This window comes from Siphateles boraxobius, unplaced genomic scaffold (assembly GCF_051911475.1).
Source record: "Siphateles boraxobius isolate OS27281-9 unplaced genomic scaffold, OSU_SipBor_1 8, whole genome shotgun sequence".
Classification (NCBI taxonomy): Eukaryota; Metazoa; Chordata; class Actinopteri; order Cypriniformes; family Leuciscidae; genus Siphateles; species Siphateles boraxobius.
The window spans coordinates 39,932,059-39,952,273 of NW_027509208.1; the positions used below are offsets into that span (position 1 = coordinate 39,932,059).

The following is a 20,215-nucleotide window of genomic DNA, read 5'->3' on the forward strand; positions in this document are numbered from 1 at the left end:
TATTGAAATATACAATGCTAATGTATTTATTCAAATATATATTTGTTGAAATGCCTTTTCATCTATTTTTAAGATGCCGCAGAAGTCAACTGCAGAAAGGTCTCAGTCCTATACCAAAACAGAACCAAACAAACTAATGACTATGAGATTAATGATTTGTTAAATGGAATTGTCTGTTTCAGAAAGTTTCAAATAAATGTCTTCTGTTTTTCTACATGGACGTCTTTTCATTGTCATTTCCACAACACCAAGTCATTTTTCCCAGTCAACACCCCTCATAACTTTTTAAAAAATATTTACAAAATTCTAATCACTCATTAAAAATGTCTGTATAGTTTATGGGTTAATGGTCCACTTAATGTAATAACACAAGTAGTTATTTTTCTTAAATGTATCTAACCAATCCAATATTATATTTCATGTTATGGTGGATGTAAGTTTTGAGTTTGGGCCTCATAACAATTAATTTACTTAATCCACAAATCTATGGCAATTGCAATATAGGTATAAACTGGTAATACTATGTGTGAAAGTGGTCTTACACTGTTAAGAAATTATCTATATCATAATATTTTAAAATAATAATCAAAAATTTACATGTGATGGAAATGACATTTGTTCAGTGCGGATCGGAAAATATGTCAAAAAACACCAATTTGTCTTATAATGTAAGTGCGTTCTCTTATGGATCATTAAACAAGACTAGTTATATTTAACTGTTAGACTGTGACAATTTTGATTTGAACACTTTTTCCCCCTCAAGATCACAAGGCCAAAAGTGCCCGTAGTTGAAGAACAACCCAAATACATCTTTTTTTTTTCAATTCAGTCTTTGTTATTGTTTCTGTTCCGCTTTTGTAAGATACTGAAAAGCATCTGCTAAATGCATAAAGGCTCATTTAAATAAGTTCATGTAAATGTACTAACAAGTTGCAACATGTATTTACAAGCTTGATGAATTGAACAATCAAACACAGCAGCTTCAGAGTTCACGTTTGCTCCACGGTCATTTATATTCTTTAACAAAGTGTGAAAGTCTTAAGTTAACCATAACTTCATTTACTCATAAATCACAAACCGCATATTTCTGAGGAACTTTGCCTTCCTGATTGGCCGCCAAATTAGTGTCATGATTGATTTGAGCTAATATAGTAAAATAACACAATTATGAGAAATGTCTGACTATCAAAACACTATCCTTTTCCTTCACGGTTTAAAGCATTTCCTATTTAAACAGGAACAAATTAGTTTATGTCACTTTTATCAAATGCATGAAAGCAATAAAGACACTTTAGTCTAATTTTTGGAAGATTTCTTGCCATCGCCTTCACAGAAATGTTTCCAACTTTTAGCAGTATACAAGAATTTAGATTTCATGCCTGGACTAGAAGCCGGCGTTTTGATTTCATCAGCCCTTTTGCTCCTGAAAAACCTTTATGAAATGACACCAGAAATTAAAAAAAAGGGCAAATGCCATATTTTCAGTAGTTTTATTGAAAAATGCCTCCTCTGTTTCAGAAATAAATAAGAAAATAAGGCTGTGGAATTCACAATGTGCAGTTGCAAACATGAAGCAGCAAAACTATATCTATAGTCTTGCACGCAAATGCCAAAACTGCATTTGATATTGATAAAACAACAATTACAACAACTATATTCTGGATTAAAAAAAAGGAAAACGAACAACTACAAATGAAAATGAAAAAAAAAAAAAAAAAACATAATATACAGCACAGACATGCAATTCCACCTTTGGTAAAATCAGCTGTGAGGTTCAATCAAACATTCATCCAATATGATCAATATCTGATTTATAATATTGTGATGAAGGGAATGTTTTTACTGCAGATGTTAACAAAAAAGACAATCTCTCATGCCAACGCAGGCAGAAATGGATAACTAATGTGTATTCATACGAGACATAAATGATGATTGGTGAATATGCAGATGGCTGGAAGAGGCGATGATCTTTGGAAACCCTTCAATGTTAATAAATTATCAAACACCTTTCAACCGCACGCTGCGATGTGTGAAACATTCAATGCGATTTTACAAGCGATGGAGTACAAGTGGAAGAGAAAAAAGCTATGAGGTTACATTAGGAGATTCATGCGTCTGATCTGCTGAATTCACACAGGGTTCGAAGGGTTAAATTGTCTGTACAGGCCGTCGGAACGTCAACAAACAAATAACATGAGCCAGTGAACTTCCCCTCCTTTTACCACGCTTTCCTTTCAGATCCCGTCTCTGGCAATGACCTCTTGCGTCGTTGGTTTGGTGAAATCTCAAAGTCTTCTTCTAGGACTGGGTCTATGCGCTCGGCATCAGGTGGAAACTGTTCTGCTTGGAGATACGGCAGTGGCCAATTGAGTCACTCAAGCAAAATACCATTGTTACCTTCCTCAATGTGGCTACGGCAAGTGCAAAGGGTTAGAAACTGCTTGTTGGGGAGTTTTAAATAGGTCAGTGCTTTATATATGTACTTGACACACAGTGGGGTCCAGAAGTCAGTGGGGTCCCAATGATATCAGCATAACAATTTCATGCACGATTGATAAGGTTCAGAATGATCAACCTCATTAACTAGTTTAAACTATCACAGAAATTATTCCTGTACCTCACACCAAGGTCACGGGTTCGATTCCCAGGCAACACAAATCATGCCAACATAAATAACTTGAATATAATCTAAGCAGCTTTGGATAAAGGTGTCTGCCAAATACATGAAACTTGAAGAAGAATCAAATTATAGATTTAAATGAAAGATTTAAAAGAACTGTTTCAACTAAAAACGGTTTTGGCCGCTCATTTACATGACAGCTGCGTTTTGGGGGCCTGGAAATGCAAACTTCTGAAAATATGTTTTTTAAAGTGCAAGTTTTTGAACACATTGTGTAAACTACAAAAACGTGAAAACAGTGATGTCATGTGCATGCATACTACGTGTTCAGGCTTGTAGTGTTCCTTTACAAGGTAGCATTGCCAACTACTGGCCTGGCATGCATAAGACAAACTTTTTAGTCGTTTTCTCTGATCCGCGTGAACGATTTGACAATGTTGTCACCTGTACGCCAAAAACCGGAAGAAAAAACGTTTCCGTTTTTAGTACATCGTTGTCATGTTAACATACCCTCAGACTTTTGGACACCACTGCTTGTCTGTGTGTGTCAGTACACACACACACACACACACACACTCTCATACACAGACACTGTAAATTATGACTATCAATACTAATGGTTGCTGATATGGGCAAGTTGGCCTGCCAAGCAAAAATATCAACATGAGAACTGATATCAAGAATTCAACCACACGCATATTCAGATGTTCATCTAAACCCTTACTCACAGCCAATTGAAAGAGACATGATCTTGCCAAAACAGAAACTAACCATGAGGAAATTAAACTGGCAAGATAACTGTGTACATACTAAAAGAAAAGAGAAACATCCAGGGTCCGATTAACAAAAAGAGACGTGCTTCAAACTGGCCCTGAGCAAAAGTCTGTGAGATCACTTAAGGCAACCAGTAAAATAAGAGGCACTGGTGTCAGCATTCAGCAAGCAGTTGAGTTCAAGCTCACTACGAGGGTTAAAAACTATTGCGTTTTAGTCGACTGGGATTCATTTACTAGGCACGATTAGTTTATTTACAGATAAACGAAAAACTCTTGGAGTTAACATGCTAAATGACACTTGTTTTGTCCACTGGTCCACCTGGTTAGTATTTGTTGTGGTTGCTGGTGTGTTTTTGCGTGTTTTGGTCATGCGTCTCCAGCCGACTGCAGCTTGTTTTCGGTTGTTTTGGCTGCCGTCACTGATGCCCGTGGCTGTGAGTTGTTGTTAGTACCCATCCGCAGATCGTAATCTCTGTTTGTTGCTTTTATTGTTTGTTTGTTTGTTTGTTTGCTTTCATTCAATAGTGTTCGCTTAATCATCTCCGTGGTGGTTATCCGCACAGAGCCCAATAACATGTGATTTTCTCAGGATTTCAAAGTGTAAGCAGCACAGGTGGTTTAGAAAGTTTATGAACCTGGAACAGGTCAAAGAGGGTGTTAGAATTCTTCGCCAGACAAATCACAAACTGAAAATCAGCTTCTGATACTGTGATACTAAGTGAGGGTGAAGATCCGGAGCACATTTCATCCCAAAATCGAAAGAGGAGAAAAAGATATAATATTTTACATAAAGAAAATGAGGCCTTTCAGAATGAAAATTCTGTCATTATTTATTCTAATGTTGTTCTTTTGTGTTGAAAGACTATGTTAAGAAAACCACAATACAAATGCTGACTGAAGCTTTCAAGCTTCAAAAAGGCCCAAACATATAAAATGACCTGGGCACTTTATTTCAAATCTTCTAAAGTCATATGAGAGCTTTGTGAGAAGAAAAAAAGTTCTCAAGTTCAACTCACAGATTTGATCGGTTTGTAACAACTGTTTTGAGAAATTCTCAGTGGATAACAACTCAAATTTTGGTCTGTTTCTCACATGAAGGTAGCATAAGTTTTTGAAGACTTGGAATTCTTCTTCTTCTTAATTTTTTTTTTTTTTTTTGATTTACCGAAACGAGAAGGATTTTTTTGCATTACACTACCGTTCAAAAATTTGGGATCATTTAAATTAATACTTTTATTCAGCAAGATTGCATTAAAAGTAACAGTAAAAGCTTTTACATTGTTAAAAATAAATCTATTTCTGAAGGATCATGTGACACTAAAGACTGGAGTAATGATGCTGAAAATTCAGCTTTGATCACAGGAATAAATTATGTTTTAATATATATATATATTCTAATAGACGAAGAGAAAGCAGAAAAGACTTAACAACATTGAAATAAATCTACCGAGCTCAAACTTAATCCATTGTAGCGTTTAAGTCAAAATAAAGTCACAATGCAAAAAAAAAAAAAAAAAGCTTTGTTTTCTTTATCCAAAATATATTCAACATTTTCTTAGTTTTTTTCTTCTTTTAATTTTGGGGTGAAATAGGACAGGTTTGGCAAGTTTCACCCATGATAATCTGCATTATTCTGTTGAGCATCATCTACTGCTCTGTTCATGCACTCCGTTACACTACACATGCCATTAATGTTATTTCTACTGTCATGCAACAGGCAGAGCTAGGACATGAGAGACGTACCTCTGTAACCCTGTCTGTTATATGGCATACCGACACACTGAGAGGAGTCACAGTAGCCAGGCGGGCCGGGCGGACCACGTACACCGGCGACACCGTTGCGACCGGGTGGACCACGAATGCCTGGAGAACCGCTTGGACCCGGAGGGCCGGTTCTGGACTCACCTGGTGAGCCTAAAGAAATCAGAAAAAAACATTGCCTCAGAAACAACATGTAACACTTTACTTGAAGCCTTTATATACAGTATGATGCATTATAAAGGTATTCATAATGTACATAGCAATGCATTGCATGTTTCATTGTAACCAAAGTGTTTTAATGCATTATACTTTCTAAAGGCGCAACAATGAATACGTACTATAATGCATTATAACTGTGGTTACAATTATTTATTAAATTATAGACTGCATTATAAGGTGCATAACAATGCACAATTAGTGCATTAAAATAGTTTTGTATTGCATTATATATAAAGGTGTCAAGTAAAGTGTTACCAAACGACCTTTAAATGTGAAATACAGTTTCAGTGATGAAAAAGTCTGGAAGAATTATGCCTGCTCATTTTTTAAGCCTTATATCATGTAACATAACACATTCAACTGCACTAAAAATAAAAGTGGCGGACATGAGATAAAATACAGCATAATGTCTTTCTAAGAAAAAGGAAGAAAAGAGGCCAGTAAATCAGAGATATTTCAAGGTTTTTCATGATCGTGAGCAAAGCTAAGTAAGCATGTTTCAGCGTATAAATGTGAGCTTGAAATTTACCAGGTGGTCCGGTGGCTCCTCGCTGTCCTCTCTCTCCGAGGCCTGGACTTCCTCTGTCTCCTTTCTCTCCAGCTGGTCCTAATGTAAATGCACACAAACACAGAAATATAAGCCTAAACATAAGCCCACATCGCAACACACTGCTCAACATGCTGTAAACACACGGGCCTGACATAACACCTAAGTGGTGGGTGCAGAAAATAAGTTTCAAATCAGGTACTTGCACTCTTAAAAAGAAAGGCTTCAAAAGTTTTTTAGCAGCTATGCCATAGAAGAAACATTTTTGGATCCCCAAAGAACTTTTCAGGGAACCGTTCTTAAAATAAGGTAGCCACCAGGACAATCCCCGAGAACTAAATTTCCCCCTAGTGCCATTGTCCTGGTTGCATTCACACCGACAATAGTAACTCTGAAGTGATATAAATCGACCGTCAGCGACGTTTATGTGCGCCATTCAACAACATTAACAACTGGAGGATGGAGGACGCCGTGACCGGAGGCGTTGTGACCGGAGTTGTGGGTTTCGTGATAATGGAGATGGAATTTGTACTTATAAGGTATGCAATTGAAAGAGACAAAAAGAGGGCTAAGAGACTAAATCTACTATAAAAGCTTGTGCTACACATCATCGAGGCTGAGAAAAGAACAACAGCGCAGACAAACGCGACAGGTAAATGGCGTTAACATCAGCTTCCTGTATGTTACTGTCTTATCGCTGTTTTACATATTTGTGGAATAAGTAGATATAATCAACATACACTTGTGTCACTTGTAGTTCCTGTTGTGCTGGGATAGACCCTACTCTGAAGTGAAGCTAATTTAGTCCCCCAAAATGTGTTCCAATAACTAAAATCGTTCTCAGTTCCTGCTCTGCGAACATGCTAAAAAGTGGGTACTTCCGCCAATAGTTATAAGAACTATGAAAACTACCTCCCTTTAGTTTGAACATTTTAATAATCCAAAGAACCTTCTTCCACCATTAAGATGTAATGGAAAAGTTCCTTGGATTTTTCATGGAAACATCAACGCCAGTAAAGAACCTTTATTTTTAAGAGTGTATAAGGTTTCCTTTTAATTTAGACAGTAAACCGCACGGAAGCTCACTAGGCATCAATTATTTGTCTTAGCATTTCTACATATACTGTACAGTGAAGGGCAGAAGTCCAAACTAACCACAGTTCTTGAGGCTGATTAAAATCACATGGCTGTATTTGGCACGGTTTCATGCTTTTTGTTTCGATTTTGGCTGTTGTTTTAGGTACCTCGTTCTCCCTGCTGACCAGGAACCCCTGGACTACCGGGAAGGCCGTTCCTGCCCATCCGACCGGGCTCTCCACGTGATCCCTCGGGTCCGGGAGGTCCAGGGGGTCCAGAGGGGCCTGGACTGTTGCTGTGATAGTTGTTTGGGATCTGGTTCAGCATTTCATTGAATCGACCCATTTGTCCTGTAAAATGTAAAATGTGAAACAGTGGATTATACTGCAACCCGTGTTATTATTTGCATATGCATATTATGGCTTACAACATCTTTTAGCCTTGAGTGCTCTACTGTAAAATAAAAATTAGGTCAGTACAATTTCTGATGGATCATGAGACACTGAAGACTGGAGTAATGATGCTGATAGTTCAGCTTTACATTACAGAAATAAATTACATTTTAAAATATATTCAAATAGACAACAGTTTTTTTAAATTGTAATATTACTTCACTATATTACTGTATTTTTGATCATTGACGAGCATACAACACTTGGAAATGCATTACCGTTCACGAGCTGTTCGCAGACTTGTCTGGCAATAGAGCGCATCATGCTCTGAGAAGCAAAGTCTCCCTAGGAGGATGAATATGAGATGTTAACGTCTCCTCCACTCAAACTCTTATGAAATGATAAAAGCAGATATTAAAATCATCACTCACTCTCTCTCCTTTGTCTCCTTTAACCCCAGAAGGTCCCTGTATGAATAAAAATCATATGTCTCTTTAAATAGACTGTGACGCATCCAAAGATGAGCTAAAATCACTCAATCGCTCTTCATTTATGCCCAAAACCGCACTGTGCATTTCAGTGAGTAAATATTTATTGAACTGCAAACAATGTGGATCGTGTTAGACTATTTCTTTTTTTAACTTGTACTTTTTGAATAACAGTCTCAATGTGTTAGAAAGGTGTCTAAACTTATAGAAAAGTGCTACTCGCGTTTTGTCAGATTAAACAATTAAACTAATAAAAGAGAAGTGTTGACCAGGGTTTGCTTTTTTATAGATCCGGAGACACAATGGAGTTCTGAGTAATGTTTCATTTAATTATCAACTTTGTCTCAGATGTTTCTACAAAAAATCCTTAAGAGAAGCAATAATAGACTAAAAATAGACCTAAGTGTTGTCATACAGTAGGAGTATAGAGTTATAAAATGAATGTGAAGCAGCTTAGATCATTTGATGAGAAATGTTTGAGTTCACATTGAGATTGCAGACTATTCTTGCAAATCTGAGCACAGTTTGAGAGATTCTTCTGAAAGTCTAGAAGAAACACGTGAGGTTACTGGGGTCTTTTTCTCAGAAGAAAAATCAGCAGAGACTTTGGAAGAAATCTCTTTTCGCTCTCAAACAATAGATGTATTTTAGAGGTGTAGTTTTTCTTTCCTTCTGCCATATGCATTTTGACTAATATAGCAAATTACTGGCAGTGACAGTGTCGTGCTGTTGTATGTCTATGAAAACCAGAAGGTTTCATACCGGAACACCTGTATCTCCATTCTTTCCAGGCTTTCCAGTAGGTCCTGGCATTCCAGGGGCTCCTGGGGGTCCCTGAACAAAAGAATAACAGCTCTGCTCTTCAGCAAAACAGATGTCTGCAATACAGTCTCGCATCTCAGCAAAAGAAAACAAATTTAACAACACTACCTCCCCTAAAAAGAATCAAGAACGTACCATAGGTCCTTGCGGGCCCGTGGATCCCATCTGCCCCTCCTTCCCTGGGGGTCCCTGCATTGATAACATACATGCACAGATCTGCATTCACTGATAACACAAATGCACGTTGTATCACATGAAACATCTGTGTTGTATTTCACCCCAAAATGAAAAAAGAATAGAAGCCTATTTTAAGGGCTATTGATATCTTTTGCATTGTGACATTGTTTTCATAACAATTAAGCACATTTTCCTCACACATTACTGTGATACAGTAACACAAAAATGATCATACACCGCTATTTGCAGTAATTCTCAACTCAACAACATTACATAGATATCACATTGTTGACCAAAGTGCTTCACAGTATAACAATAAAATTATTTATAAACAGCATAAATTAAAGGCAGTACAACCATGCATGTTTAATGTACTTTACAAATGTAAATGAAATATATATGTTGTACATTGAACAGTCTTCACTCACCCGTATTCCAGCCGGTCCAATAGGCCCGATGGCACCAGCCGGTCCCGGTGGACCCTGAGAGAAAGAATGGAAGAAAAACAAAAGCTAAAACTAACAGACTCAGTGCCAGAGTCTCACACCAGTTTCACATTAGCACAGGTCGCTTACCTCCGACCAAACAAATGAAACTACTTTACACAAACAGTTTCCTCCAACACACAAGATGATATCCTTCCATTTCGTTCATGCTAGCTTTCTTTCTGTCTTTCTTTCTCTTTGTCAATCCTACTTCTCCTTTGATGTCTTGGCATTAGATTTACAGGATACTTAATATATTCCAGATCCGTTTTACTGGCCGTTATAAACCCCGACCGCATTCTCTGCAAGTCATTAAATGCATGTTGTTATAGCAACTCCTCTAACTTGGTCACCTGCACGGCTCGGCCCACTTTTCGTTAACAGGGATCGGATATCACAGTCTATGCAGAAGGATTTACAAAATTACCATGCAGTATAATCACAATAGTGCGAAAACCTTCAGCCTTGTTTTTGGGGGGGGCCCTCCAATTTGTTGATTAACTCAAATAAACATTGTCTGCTTTTAAACAGGATCAGCATAACGCTACCAATCCCTCATTTCCCTCGTGGTCTCAGGAACCATTTGTGCTTGTTCCTGAGTTTTTTGTGTTGTGAAAGATCTGATTTGTCTCAAAATCACCTGTGCTATTGCAAAACTTCTAGACTTTCCTTAGATTAATGTCCATAGTGCTCTTTTTCACAATGGGGACTGAGGCTTTCAAGCTTGAAAAATTACACAAATAATTTTAAAAGTAGTCAAATAAGTCTTCAGAAGTCCAGTGAGGAACAGACTGAAATTTAAGTTATTAATAAAAAATCCACCCTTCATTTTGCAGCTATCAAGTATCATTTGAATCAATCAATCTATCTATCTATCTATCTATCTATCTATCTATCTATCTATCTATCTATCTATCTATCTATCTATCTATCTATCTATCTATCTATCTATCTATCTATCTGTCGGTTCCATCTAAATGTATGTATGTGTATATATATATATATATATATATATATATATATATATATATATAGGATTTGGCTAAATTACAGCCCCAGCCCACATTTTATCTTGTGGTTTGATCTACCACTATTGTTGAGCGCTGCCTCCCAGCAATCCCCCCTCCTGAGTTAAGATCTAACGTTTGCCACATGGAGCCAGTCCAGAGAGGTAGCACAGGCTGTAGAAACCCAATAGTCCTGCCATTTCCCCCCTAAGACTCCGGCAGAACAACACTTACTTTCTGTCCAGGTAAACCAGCATCACCTGGATCCCCCTTTGGACCTGGACGACCCTGCGTGGGGAAAAAACAAGGAAAACGACACATCAAAAGAGTGACCAAAGCTTTGGTAAAAAGCTTCAATGAGATCCAAACAAAAAATAAACATATTTATCCGATCAGAGAGCAAGGCTGAGAGACAAAGAGTGATTTAAGAGATTATCTCAAAAACAAGATGGGAAAACTCTATTTCTAGAGTTTGTCTGTGCAAAATTCACTTCCAACATGCACAGGTTGTTGCCAGATTGTTGCTATGGTGCCCTGGGTGGTTGTTAAGTCCAGGTCTCGAGATATAGACTTAGTCTCTTTTTCAATGTTAAGACGATAATATTAGAACAATAATAATTGTTCTAATTATACAACACCAGGAAAGTCCACACAACAGCTATAACTATGACGACACACAAGAACAATTGTGTAGGAGATACTTCCGGAATGATTTTCTCAGCTGAAGAACAATAAAAACATTGGCAACAAATCAGAATCGACCCGAGTTTAAAGAGCTGAAGCATTTAAAGTGACAGATGGCAAAACTGCAGCTATAATAAACAGAACATTATCATGCGTTGGTGTGGATGCTAATTTTGTTATCGTTCTTGGAGTGAACGGGCCTCAAGTCTGTGGGATTTATACTGTTTTGCTGTAAAGGCACAGTCACATTAATGAAACTTTGTGGGCAGAGTAGATCCAATAGTGTAATGATGCATGAAGCACCTTTTACTCAGAGGCCACTTCCAAACTAAGCAACATTATTTTGGAGAACACTGAATCCAAAGTGAAATCCATGTAGTGATGTTTTTTTTGTCCCGCAAGAGCTTGCTAGTAGCCTATGCGCTGAGTTTCGATAAATTTTTGTGACGCGCTCCACAAACTTCACGGAAAGGAAACCAGGATGACAGAGAGCGGCATCCTGTTTGTTTTCTTTATTTTACAGGAGCACAATGTTTTGTTTTTATTGTGAGTATACACATATAAAAATAGACCCTTTACAGTTTCAAATAATGTTTTACTCTTATCTGTATGACCATAAATAATGGAGTATTTTAAGTTGTGACCCCAAAGCTGAGGTACGTACCGAACCGTGACTTTTGTGTACCGTTAAACCCCTAATATAAATATATATACCATGAGATATATATTGTGCAGCCCTAAACTGCACTCCTCTCTTCCACCCACTTGATTTGGGGAATCATTCACATAGAGTGAGTTTCACTGACGTTTAATGCTTAGGGTTATTGGTTTGTTTCAAATCCTTTTCCAAAGTATAAGCAATAGTAATAGTAATGCTTGCAAACAGCACTAAAACACAGCAGCTGAAACTGAGAGGGGAGTAAATCCAGTGTGATTTGTGTGCTAGCAGCAGGATCAGGCGGTTTCAAGTGCTCTGATGAGTCTAAAGCCCCCAGACACACAGGAATGCTCAATCCAGAGCTCGCTGCCATAATTATCCCTCCGCCACAACTATAATAAATAGCCTGAACAATCCCTGTTTGGTGTGCCGAAGGATTTACGGCTGGCTACTGACATCTGACTGTGTGAGAGTACAATGGACACATGATGGAAATTGAGATGGACTTACAGCTTCGCCCGGGATGGAGTGCCCACTAGGGCCCTGTGGTCCTGGAGGGCCCATCGCACCAGGCAAACCCATCTCTCCACGTTGGCCGATCGGACCCTGCAGGAACAAACAGAATCAATATACGAAGATATCAGGTCAATCCTGTAGGTAAACTTGATGAATAAGCTATATTGTACGTTAAGTTCAATTTGACACAACAGAGAAGGAAAAATAGACAACTTACAACTTGACCGGATTCTCCTCTCTCCCCTCGTGGTCCTTTGCTTCCAGGAGCACCCTGGGAAAAGAGAAATTACAGAGAGAACAGTTTTACCATTAACTATGAATTCAAATTTTGATTACCATTTCAAAAGCATTTTTGCAGAGCCAAATGATACAAACCAAACAATATTACGCAATAATTTTATGATCTAAATAATATTGTCTAAATTGTACTTACCACTGGCCCCTGAGGCCCCTGGGGTCCCGTGCTGTCTGAGGTGCATGTGCAGGCATTGGGAAGAGATGGACACTTGGATTCATCTCTCTGAATCACAGAGAGAACAAAAAACATAAGAACAAATGGCAACATCCACAAACAATTTGCTGATTTTGCATGTGGGTTGTGTGGGTGTCTAGCTCATGGACACTTACAATCCTGAACAAAGCAGCTATTTACATGTTCAAAAAGGCATTGTATTGGTACAGTAAATGAAAAGCTGGTTGGTGACATGACCATACTGATAACCAAAGGGTTGTAAGTTCAACCTCTCGAAGAGCAAATTATACTACAACGATTAATCTATCAGTGTCCTTCAAACAAAATGATGTGGCGAGTCGCTCACCACATTTTTGGAATAACTTGCTTAAATTAAGATAAAGTTTATCGTAACGCAAAAAAACCCGAAACACTAAATATAATGGTAGAAGATGAGAAAATAATGAAATTACAAGAGAAAATTTGGACAGTCGACGTCATAAATATTAAAATGAAACAAAAGAACATTCAAATTACATGTACCATAACAACACCTTTTTACCATGTTGGGAATTTGGCAGAAAAAGAGGTTTGCATGTCATAGACAGTTCACTAAGTTTGACAGACAAAATAGTGGAATACAAAATACAAAAGGCTCTTCGGTGCAGCATTTTGATTGGCTGTTAAGGCTGTTAGCCATTTATCTGTCGTAAGGTCAATTGGCATTGTAGCTTTAAAGACACTTACTGTAACCCAACAGCCAGACTGTCCATATAATATGTATACATAAATGTACTGCAAATTACCTTAGTTAAAAGACTAAAGATAAAAATATATGCATATATGATATACGATAATACCACATATGTTGATCTAGGATGGAGAAGGTTGATCTAGGAAACATATTTTCTCCACATAAATCAATGTCTTTGTTTTTGTATATATTGATGCCCAGGCCACACAACTACAACAAGCCTAATTAAAACCTCTTGTGTTTTGACTGTCAGAAATACCATAAACACATTCAAAGTATATAATAATTTGCTTATGGAAGACTAAAAATATAACAAAGAGTTTGGACACAGCTGGTCTCATGGTTTGCATTACAGACACACATTCGCAACCCTTTACCGAAGGCACTTAAGTTCAACAATTTCACACATTTTAAACTAAAAACCACAAATGAATGGTAGTGAAACATCACTTTTTAAACCCATCTGCTGTTGACAAATCAAATATCATGAAAGAGTGCACAACGACAGATCAAAGTAAGGAGATGATCTAACAATATTGCGAGTGGTTTAGCTGAGCACATGTTAAATTTCATGTTTGAATCAGGTCAACAGGGATGCATCAGAAACATATGGAATATTACGACAGACCTGCGTGGGCGGATGAAGCTAAAAAAGATGTAGGAGATTAACTTCGTCTTTTGCTTTTAATTTAACGTGACTTTAACGTCCACTGGAGCAGTCTGAGGTTAAGAGCCTTGCTTAAGGCCACAATGATCAAAGGCATGGTGTGGGATGTAAACAGTGTGGGTCATGGGTCATCTGTACCTGAAATTTGACCCAGGCTTTGGGCTTTTCACCTTTGTGTAACCCTAGGTAAGGTTGCACCAGCCGTTCATAAGTTTTTACTTAAATTTTACTTAAACGTAAAAAGTCCACATTTGAGGCTTAGTATCAACATTTTAAAGTATTTCATATTCAAACATGTTTAAAGAAAGTACTATTTCAGTCTTTCAAAATATCAAGCTTAATTCAATGTGTCACTCACTATTTTTTTAATTTCATAGTGAAAAAGTTCAAAGTCATTTTTTTCAGTGTACTAGCTAGTTTGTAACTATTCTGTACCTTATTCGGTTGCACCATTTAATCTTAAGGCAGAACATACTGTAGCTGGTAGGTCACAAGTTCCCTTTCGAGGGAACTCGGACTGCGTCGAATGACACTTTGGGGGAACGCCCCTCAACGTAGCGTCTCTGAAGCATGAATGAAACTAAGCCAATCTCTGATTGGTGTTGCGTCATGACGTAATGAGTGACGGCATACAAGCGGAAGCTATAAAGGACGCCGGCACACATGAGATGTCAGCTTTTTGTTCTTCAGCAAAGTGCTCTCTGTTTGACTTGTCTGTCTTATTTGGTGTTGTCTGTCACAAAGCATTACAACTATATATATATTTATTATGGCGAGCCCAAGTTTCACACGGTGTGTGCCTCCCTGCCCTCGTTATATCACGGGTGGGGACACACATCGTTTGTGTAGGCCTACACATTGTTTGGGAGTGCAGAACGCGCTGGCAGCTCTCGAGGGGGCTGCTTGCGAGGATTGGGAAAAACTTCCAATCCGTGTGCTGCGCTCCCGCCTGTCCATTAAAAAAAAAAAAAAAAAGGAGGAGGGTGGTCAGGCTCGCGGGTCCCGCACCACGGGACTGCTGAGGCGTCGCGGCAACGCTCTTCATGGGGCTCGCAAATGGGTCTGTTGCAATATTGAATCTATAGTGGCTCGGTTCTCGCGTTTGCCGAGGCAGCGCGTTGATTACGGGTCTACTCTGCAATAAGATTCTGTGACTTGGATCTCGCGTTTGTCGAGGCAGCGCGTAGATTACGGGTCTACTTTGCAATAAAGATTCTGTGTGTGTGCGAGGCATGAACAGTCAGCTCCTGAGGGTGCTGGCTGTGTTCATTGAGAAATATCTCGACGCGTATATCCGTGCGCTGTCGGATGTTTCAGCCTCACACCTGTTGACTTTCTTCTTGGGTTGGAAGCCAAATATATTGTGAACCACTCGAATATCGCGTTGCCGAGGCAGCATGTGGATTACGAGACCAATATTTTTTAAGAAATTAAAATGATGAAACATTTCTGACTTTTGAATACCGGAAGTTAGACATTTAAATTCAGCCTACCATTCAGACCGTGTTTCACTTATTCAGTGTTTATGGCTACATTTATTTCTGAGGAATTAAAATGATAAGCAGCGAACACAGGCTTGCGGCCATGCAGTGTTCCTTCTGCACATCAAAAATCGTTTTTCGATTCTTCCCCGCCGGTCCTCCGCTTCAGGGTGGCAAAACGAGACAAAAATAACAGGGCTATCCCCCCCGTGGAGGGACGAGCGAGAATTGCTCTTCCATGGAGCCCTCAGAAAATCGATGTTTGTATCCAGCGTCAAGTGCGCTTCGGGACACATCGGTTTTCAGCGAATGCACGCTGCAGTGTCCGCCCCAATGGCTTGCGGCCAGGCAGTGCTCATATTCGCCCATCGGAAACGGTTTTCCATCATTCCCTGCCGGTCATCCGCTTCAGGGTGTCGAGAACGAAACCGAAAGAGCCTCCCCTCAGGGGAGCCCTCAGGAAGTCGATGTCTGTATCCCGCCGTTAAGTGCGCTTCGGGACACATCGGTTTCCAGCGAACGCACGCTGCTCTGTCTGCCCCACAGGGTTGCGGCCAGGCAGCAATCGCATCCGCCCATCGAGAATTGTTTTCGGTCAAACCCTGCCGGAGATCCGCTTCAGGGGGTCGAGTACGAATCCCGATTGGTACCCGAAGCCAGGCTCGAGAGCCTGGTTCCTTTGGTAAAATATTTCGATGCATGGAAAAATCTCACGAATATTTCCCCTTGGGCCCTGCGCACCATTCAAAAGGGGTACCGGCTGCAGTTCAGTTTACGCACACCAAGGTTCAACGGGGTGGTCTGGACTGCAGTCGACCCAGTGCAGGGTCAGGTATTGGAACAGGAAGTAAACTCCCTGCTGGTAAAGGAGGCTATAGAACGTATTCCTCCATCGGACAGGGAGTCCGGGTTTTACAGCCACTACTTTATAGTTCCCAATAAGGATGGGGGGTTGCGTCCAATAATAGATCTCAGACACTTGAATCTTTCTCTGAGGAGATTCAGGTTCAAGATGCTCACTATTCCCACAATCGTGAGTCAAATTCAATCCGATAGATCTAAAGGACGCATACTTCCACATATCCATCCTTCCATTTCACAGGAAGTTCCTGAGGTTCGCTTTCGGGGGCGAAGCGTACCAATATCGGGTTCTTCCGTTCGGCCTAGCTCTCTCCCCACGGACATTTACCAAATGTATGGATGCAGCTCTAGCACCGCTGAGGCTCCAGGGCATCAGGGTGCTCAATTAAATCAACGACTGGCTGATTCTGGCCAAGTCACAAGAGCTGGCGGTTCGGCATCGAGATGTCGTCCTCGCCCACATTCAAAGCCTGGGGTTGAGACTCAACACGAAAAAGATCGTGTTGACACCAGCCCAGAGAACCACGTTGCTGGGAGTGGTGTGGGACTCGGTCACGATGCGGGCACGATTGTCTTCTGCACGAATCGAGTCCATTCTGGCCACAGTGTCCAGGATAAAGCTAGGCCAAGCCATTACTGTGAAACATTTTCAAAGAGTGTTGGGGCTCATGGCAGCAGCGTCCAACATTATTCCATTTGGCCTGCTGCACATGAGGGCCCTCCAGTGGTGGTTGAAAACCAAGGGGTTCTCCCCGAGGGGAAACCCGTTCCGCATGATCAGGGTTACGCGCAGATGCCTTCGTTCCCTATCTATGTGGAAAAAAGCTTGGTTTCTGTCCCAAGGTCCAGTGTTGGGAGCGTCATGTCGCCGGAAAACCGTTCCGACAGACGCCTCCCTCACGGGCTGGGGCGCGGTCATGGACGACCGCTTTACGACAGGCCTATGGCAGGACCTGGAGATGTTGTTGGCTCCCCGAGGTGGTGGAGTCAATATCTCAGAGGTTCGGCCCAGTGGAAGTGGACCTATTCGCGTCTCGAGAGACGACCCACTGTCCACTGTGGTTTTCCCTCACTCATCCAGCCCCGCTGGGGTTGGATGCCATGGTGCAGACGTGGCCGAGGCTGCGTCTGTATGCATTTCCCCCGATAACTCTGCTCCCGGGAGTTCTAGAGAGGGTCCGTCGCGACGGGATCAGTCTACTGCTGGTAGCCCCGTTGTGGCCGGCCCGAGTATGGTTCTCAGACATTGTATCGCTCCTAGACGGCCCTCCGTGGGAGATTCCCCTCAGGAGGGACCTGCTGACACAGGCAGAGGTCTCAATATTTCACCCTCGGCCCGAGCTATGGAAGCTGTGGGTCTGGCCCCTGAGGGGGCACAGTACCTAGGGGCCGGCCTCTTAGCTGGAGTAGTGGAGACCATACTCAGCTCTAGAGCTCCCTCCACGAGGAAATCGTACGGCTTAAAGTGGAATGTCTTTACCAATTGGTGTAGAGGGCGTGAGGTGGATCCAGTTAACTGCCCAGTGGCTTCAGTTCTGGAGTTCCTCCAAGATCGCTTTTCAGCTGGTCTTACCCCGTCCACATTCAAGGTGTACGTGGCTGCCAACGCGGCTTTCCACGCTCCTCTGGGTGATGGGCCTCTGGGGAGACAGCAGATGGTCGTACGTTTCCTCCTTGAGGCTTGGAGGATGAGACCTGCGGCTCGTTCCAGGGTTCCCACATGGGACCTGGCAGTGGTTCTCAAATGGCTGGCTGAGGCCCCCTTCGAACCATTGGAGTCGGCTGAGGCCAAGTACCTTTCCCTGAAGGTGGTTTTTCTGTTGGCCATTACTTCTCTGAGGAGGGTAGGAGATCTCCAGGCACTCTCTATATCTAACGGGTGCCTGGAGTTTGCTCCAGGCGACATTAAAGCCATTAGGTTTAATTATTAGGTTTTGCAGTCTGGACATCCCGTCTACGCCTGGCATTCTCGTGCTCTCGTCCTAAGTGTGCCTGTGAGCAGCTTCAAACTAGGACAGGCAGGGCGCGTTGTGGCATAGTGGGTACTCGTTCCCCCAAAGTGTCATTCGACGCAGTCCGAGTTACCTCGAAAGGGAACGTCCTCGGGTTACGACTGTAACCCTTGTTCCCTGAGAAAGGGAACGAGGACTGCGTCCTTTCGCCACGCCTTCCCCTGCCTGGGAGCGACTTGCTTCATCACAGAAGCTGACATCTCATGTGTGCTGGCGTCCTTTATAGCTTCCGCTTGTATGCCGTCACTCATTACGTCATGACGCAACACCAATCAGAGATTGGCTTAGTTTCATTCATGCTTCAGAAACGCTACACTGAGGGGCGTTCCCCCAAAGTGTCATTCGACGCAGTCCGAGTTCCCTTTCTCAGGGAACAAGGGTTACAGTCGTAACCCGAGGACACTTTCCATAAAGTAATGCGTAGTCGCATAATATGACATTTACCCTCAGTGATCCAATAGCAGCCTTCAAATATTCTATGTGAGCACAAGTTGTGATGAAAGACCGTGAATTTTAGTTCATTCTTGATTTTAATTTCTTTTGCATCATAAGTAACAGTAAAAATGTTTCCTTTGAAATAGGATTTGTAAATAACATTTAGAAACTGTATTTGAAATTAATAAGGCTCAATAAATAAATAACGATACAAATGAAATTATTTATTATGATTGATTTGATCAACATGCACAATTCGGACCAATGCACACAAAGGGTCGAGTTTAGGTCAGTTTCGTATTGAAGAGCCACCAACAAAGCAATTGATTCACATAATATACTCCCTCTTAAAACGTAAACAAGTGAAGATGTCAACATTATCTTATACTTCAAAAGCTGAGGTCTTCAACCCTGCTCCTGGAGACCCACTGCCCTGCAAAGTTTATATCCATCCTGCTTCATCTTGTGATTTTCAAGCGGTCCTGAAGAGCTTGATTAGCTGGTTCAGGTGTGTTTGATTAGGATTGGAGCTAAACTCTGCAGGACATTGGTTCTCCAGGAGCAGGGTTAAAAATCTCTGCTCTACTCTAAAGGATTGAAATATGTCATGTAAAACGTATTTATTGGTGCAATTCAGTAAATCTACTATTTTATTCCAACCGTTACTTCTGGTCGGAGGTTTCCATATTTAAATTATATGTAGGGTTATATTTCAACTCATTTTAACGGTGCAATGGAAAAATATTTAGTCTTGTGTAAGTTAACTTAGTGCCTGTTTAGGTCAAAACTAGGCCAAGTTGTAACTGGCCCCTGATCTCTAGAGGCTTTCTTAAAGTCTTCACTTACCATTGAAGGAAGGTCACAACATCTGTCCCTGCTGGTCCAGCCGAGACTGCACACAATGTCAAACATCTGGAGCTGGAACTGCCCAACCAGAGAGAAAACGGATGTTACACGTGTCTTTGATAAAAGTTTGCATTTTCAAATATGGGGCTCAGGCGCCCTATTTAAAGGATCCAGGCTGGAAAGAGCGAGAGAGCATTGAGCTCTGAGTCAATACGTGATAACAAAAGTTGTGGGGGTTTTTTTGTACATAAGGTGCCACTCACTGTTGCTGATTCTCCTTTAGATCCGATAGATTTGGACATTTTGCCGAGCACTTGAAATCCATCCATCGATGTGTTTCCTACTGGTTTAATCTCCTTCTCAGCCACTTCCTGGCAGTCCACGTTCAGCTTGACGCTCTTGGGAGACACCAGGATGTGGAGCTGGAATAAAAGAAGATCGGTAGATGTTCAAGCTTGCAACTGACTCAAAGTTCAGCT

The 20,215-nt window shown here is 40.9% G+C and overlaps 1 protein-coding gene across 10 annotated transcripts in view; it reads right to left on the bottom strand.

Moving 5' to 3' along the window:
• Positions 1-1,476: 1,476 nt before the first annotated feature.
• col12a1b (collagen, type XII, alpha 1b) overlaps positions 1,477-20,215 on the bottom strand; it is a 79,120-nt gene continuing 60,381 nt past the window's right edge. For 6 of the 10 annotated variants that reach the window (XM_077219735.1, XM_077219730.1, XM_077219729.1 and 3 more), the window contains 15 exons: positions 20,000-20,158; positions 19,737-19,814; positions 12,663-12,749; positions 12,447-12,500; positions 12,224-12,319; positions 10,606-10,659; positions 9,308-9,361; positions 8,838-8,891; positions 8,643-8,714; positions 7,824-7,859; positions 7,671-7,737; positions 7,168-7,350; positions 5,906-5,983; positions 5,140-5,310; positions 1,477-2,340 (listed from right to left, as the gene is read on the bottom strand). In XM_077219735.1, coding sequence (XP_077075850.1) covers positions 2,219-2,340; positions 5,140-5,310; positions 5,906-5,983; positions 7,168-7,350; positions 7,671-7,737; positions 7,824-7,859; positions 8,643-8,714; positions 8,838-8,891; positions 9,308-9,361; positions 10,606-10,659; positions 12,224-12,319; positions 12,447-12,500; positions 12,663-12,749; positions 19,737-19,814; positions 20,000-20,158 — 1,365 coding nt within the window. In that variant the 3' untranslated portion in view covers positions 1,477-2,218. Of the gene's footprint in view, positions 4,032-5,139; positions 5,311-5,905; positions 5,984-7,167; positions 7,351-7,670; positions 7,738-7,823; positions 7,860-8,642; positions 8,715-8,837; positions 8,892-9,307; positions 9,362-10,605; positions 10,660-12,223; positions 12,320-12,446; positions 12,501-12,662; positions 12,750-19,736; positions 19,815-19,999; positions 20,159-20,215 lie in introns of all 10 variants that reach the window. The other 4 variants (XM_077219736.1, XM_077219733.1, XM_077219732.1 and 1 more) reach the window with 1 other exon arrangement.